The sequence below is a fragment of the Cynara cardunculus genome (assembly GCF_001531365.2).
Source record: "Cynara cardunculus var. scolymus isolate 2C chromosome LG 1, CcrdV1, whole genome shotgun sequence".
Classification (NCBI taxonomy): Eukaryota; Viridiplantae; Streptophyta; class Magnoliopsida; order Asterales; family Asteraceae; genus Cynara; species Cynara cardunculus.
The window spans coordinates 2,050,502-2,054,672 of NC_037528.1; the positions used below are offsets into that span (position 1 = coordinate 2,050,502).

At 31.5% G+C, this 4,171-nt stretch overlaps 1 protein-coding gene across 1 annotated transcript; it reads right to left on the reverse strand.

Moving 5' to 3' along the window:
- Positions 1 to 437: 437 nt before the first annotated feature.
- LOC112500967 (methylesterase 17) lies at positions 438 to 1,491 on the reverse strand. Its single transcript, XM_025104594.1, has 4 exons — positions 1,225 to 1,491; positions 1,020 to 1,160; positions 796 to 930; positions 438 to 734 (listed from the first exon to the last, which is right to left on the reverse strand). Exons 1-4 carry the CDS (start codon positions 1,489 to 1,491, stop codon positions 447 to 449), a joined length of 831 nt encoding a protein of 276 aa, XP_024960362.1. The 3' UTR covers positions 438 to 446.
- Positions 1,492 to 4,171: the final 2,680 nt, after the last annotated feature.

A 4,171-nucleotide genomic window follows, 5' to 3' on the forward strand; every position in this document is an offset into this window, starting at 1 on the left:
TATAATCCTAACCTATTTCGTAACCGTTTTACTAGATAATGATAAGATTAATGATAATAATGAGTGTTTAAAAGATAATGATCGTGTTTAAAAGATTTGATGATATCATTTCCATTATTACCCTTTTAATTTTAAATTTTTTTGAATCTTTTTAAATTTAAATTTAAATTTTAAAAATCTTTTAATTTTATTTTTTATCACAATATGAGGTTATTGGGTTGTTCTTGCATTCTCGTAAATCACAGGGGTTCTCGTTTGAACCCTTCCCTATATATATATATATATATATATATATATATATAAACTTATACCGAATATGACATGAAATCAAGTGTTATTCATTATTTTAAGTTGGGCAGATAAAATCAGATGCATACAAAATACTGAATTTTAATCAAACAGTTACAAGTGGTTTGAGAGAATCAGATTTAACCAAATAAGATATTTTAGGTATGAGTATGGCCGAAGGATATAGCAGCTCTTACTAATAAACCACATAAGATAAAAGGATTCGAGAAATTCGGACTATGATCACTTTCTAGGACGTAGACATCCGAAGGTGCCCATTTCGCGATCATCTTGTCTTGTTGCTCGGGTTTCATGACTTTATCATACATCGTCTTGATGTATACCCGTGGGACCTTATCCACACCCTCGTTTCCTTCCTTAAACCGAGCACTTTGTATTGCGTAAATAGGTCCGGGTCTTAGCAGCATTGCAGCTAACGTAAAATCCTAAAAAAAAGAAATTAATGTATTTCCATGACCAAAAATCGAATTTCATGAAGTTGCATACCTCTGGCGGACTCATATGATATACAAGTTTTCGTTGTAGCTCCTTTTTTATGATTGCACTCGTAGGAGGTTGATCTGGGCCTAATCCGAATTCCATATCATAAACACTGCCGAATTCTGATAAATCAGGGACACCCTGATAAATTTGTTACACAACAAATGGTATAAATATAAAACCGTTCAAAATGTTAAACGATCGAGGATTATATCAATTGTTAAACTTACATCTTTAATATCTTGCTCAGTTAAAAATCCGTTTTTTAGCATTGTGGCAGCAACGTAAACCGCAAGGCTAATCTTATTCGGGAACTTACTACTCGCATCCGTCACGCTCAATCCTCCGGCACTATGTCCAACCAAAACGACCTGCAGTCAGAGCTCGTATCGTTCATATACATTTTCTTTATAATTTGTGCATTGACGACGGTACCTTTTCGTGGTCGGGCAATGACGCCAAGAAGTCGATGAGCGGCTTGTTGTAGTCGTCAAAAGAGAGGGTTTCGTTGGGATCAGAGAGATCGATTCCGGCGGATTTGAGGTCGATGCAGGTGACGGCGTAGCCGGAGTTGTACAGAAGGCATTTGATCTTGTACCAGCACCAGCTTCCACCACTTATGCCATGGATGAACACAAAGTGCAGCTTCTTCTTCTTCTTCAACTGTGTCTCTGCGTCTTGTTCATTCAGCTTGTCAGCCATGGCATATGGAACAAAAAGGTGTTAGATTTTGTTATGAACAGTTGTGAGTATTTTTATGTTTAAATAATGTGTTTTTCATAACCTATTTTCTGGATCCTATATGAAGAAAGCTGTGGTCCATAATACACACGGATGGAGCACATGTCTGTAGACAACATGTTTGATTTAACACCGACTTTTTATATAATATAAATCGATCTTAAATGTCCATTTAATTTAATAAACACGTGCTTTTGTAATTAAATATCTGGGTTTTTTCGTAATTTAAAACCATGGATGGACGCAGGCTTGTGGTATAGGTGCCACGTGCCACCGTATTATTTCTCCGTTGAAAGGTAAAAAAATTAGGTTTCGTGAACGATGCAAACGTATTAATTTGTTGTTTGCCATCGTATGTATTTTGAAACTACAATGAGAAAAAAATTTATTTGGTAGAGTTGGTTTGCAAAGCTTTTATTCCACCCCACACCCGAGTTCGAATTTTGTTAGTGTCATCTTTTTAGTCAAATAGTGTCACGATTTGAAGAAAAAAAAACCGTATATATGTTTCGTATAGCCAAATGGTGCCACTGTTTGAATTTTCTTTTTTGGGTCCGTCCCTATATAAAACGTTGATCATAATTAATAAACTTTAATCATCTTTCATAAATATTAATAATATAATAAATATATACTCAATTTATTAGTTTGTATCAATGACATGGTTTGTATTTGAATCCTTATATATATATATATATAGAGAGAGAGAGAGAGAGAAGTGGTTCATACGAGTAACTAAATAAGAAAATGGCAAATTACGTACAAAATTGCAAGTGATTTACATCAATGGTCAAATCATTTGTGAAAACTCCAAAATTTGTTAGATCCGTGAAAACTTCAACGTTAAGTTTTTGTTTCACATTATCTTTTTTCATCTAATTATAGTATTTAATGTATCGATTAATATTAATTTATTTGTTATATGTAATCGGTTCAAAATGATTGATAATATATATATATATATATATATATTCAATTCACTATGAGAACTCCAATATATCTATACATATATATATATATATATATATATATGTGTGTGTGTTTCCTCTTAGGAATCCTAAATTCATTAGGAACCTGATAACCTCTCAAATTTGTTCCACATGTTCTTTTTCGGTACAAATATTCATCATGAATAACACATATACAATGAATATAAAAGTATTATTCAGTATGAATCACACGTCAATAATGAATATGTTACAACATTCATAAAAGGTCATAAAAATGCATCTAACAGGTTTTATAAAATCCAAAAAGTCATTTAACATGTTTTAAAATGTCAAATGACTTATTTATTCCAAATCTAACATTTTATGAAAGTCAGAAATCTAAAGTCACCAAAAGAATATATTATATAATTGAAGTCTAAAAATGGCAAGTAGGATGGTGTTGTAGACATGGATGGTGGGAGTTGGCAGAGGATTTGTTATGGGCAAAGGACAGTGGTCCAATGGCCACCACATATATATAATTGTGTCCGCCGTGCCTGGCCCTGGCCGGCCGACGTCTTCTGGTTGTATGGTTGTGTGTGGATTTTAGTGCACCGCCACCTTCAATTGTCTCCACCACCGTCGTTCCTGAGTGCGTCGTCAGAACAAACTGATGATTACAAATTCATTTCCGATTCCGACGAGAAATGGTGTTTAGGAATATGATCGAATACAACTCGAGTTACGACCAACAACGTAAGGCGAATGGTCGTATGAGAATAAGAATTAAAGTGAGAAGGCATCGGGACCCTTTATCATATCTAATCTTAAAGCCACTCATGAACTGCGATTAACACGGGGATGATCTCGTGCATCTCATACTAATGTGCATCCAATGGTGGAGATCTTTTTTTACGCTTTTCATTTTTAACTCTCATTCTTGCCGGAATCCAACCATAATTAAAATGTGAAAAGTCACAAATAAAGGGAGAGAGAACTAAGGAAGGGGTGGTGAAGTCGTTGCAGGCGCTTGAAGCATTACATATTGGTGTGTTTAAGTTTATTTTAAAGAAAAAATAATATAAAATAACTAAAATTCTTAATTTACAATATTAATTATATTATCTATACTATATTATAAAACATTTGACAAAAACTCTTAAAAACAATTTTTTATATACGAAGTATTATTTATTGATGTATATTACTTAAAATTTAAGATTACAAGTAAATTATGCATAAGTACAACTTATTAAAGCTCCATACTTGAATTCGTCTAACTAACTGCAGGTAAACATAATTAAATATTGGATAAATATCTCATTTTAAATATAAAAATATAAAATATAATTATGATAATCATAGATAACTAACATAATTTAATTAAGGAAATTACACCAAAACACAAAAACTTTTAAAAATATTAATTTAATACTTATATCGATATTTTTTTCAAAATTTTATGATATTTTTAAATTTATATTTTATTCAAAAATAAAAATATTACCACTTTCTCAAAACAACATAAAACCATTGTTTACTTAAAATTCAAGATTATAAGTAAATTATGCAAAAATACAACTTATCAAAGCTCTATTTTTGAATTCGTATAACTAATTGCGGATAAATATAATCAAATAGAGAATAAACATATTATTTTAAAATATAAAAAATCTAAAATATAATTATGATAATTATCGAGTTCTAACAAA

Coding starts and splice junctions, on each gene's coding strand:
- LOC112500967 (XM_025104594.1), bottom strand. CDS start 1,491: ATGGCTGACAAGCTGAATGAACAAGACGCAGAGACACAGTTGAAGAAG. Junction 931..1,019: donor CTGAGCAAGATATTAAAGAT/GTAAGTTTAACA, acceptor CAAATTTATCAG/GGTGTCCCTGATTTATCAGA. Junction 735..795: donor ATCATATGAGTCCGCCAGAG/GTATGCAACTTC, acceptor TCTTTTTTTTAG/GATTTTACGTTAGCTGCAAT.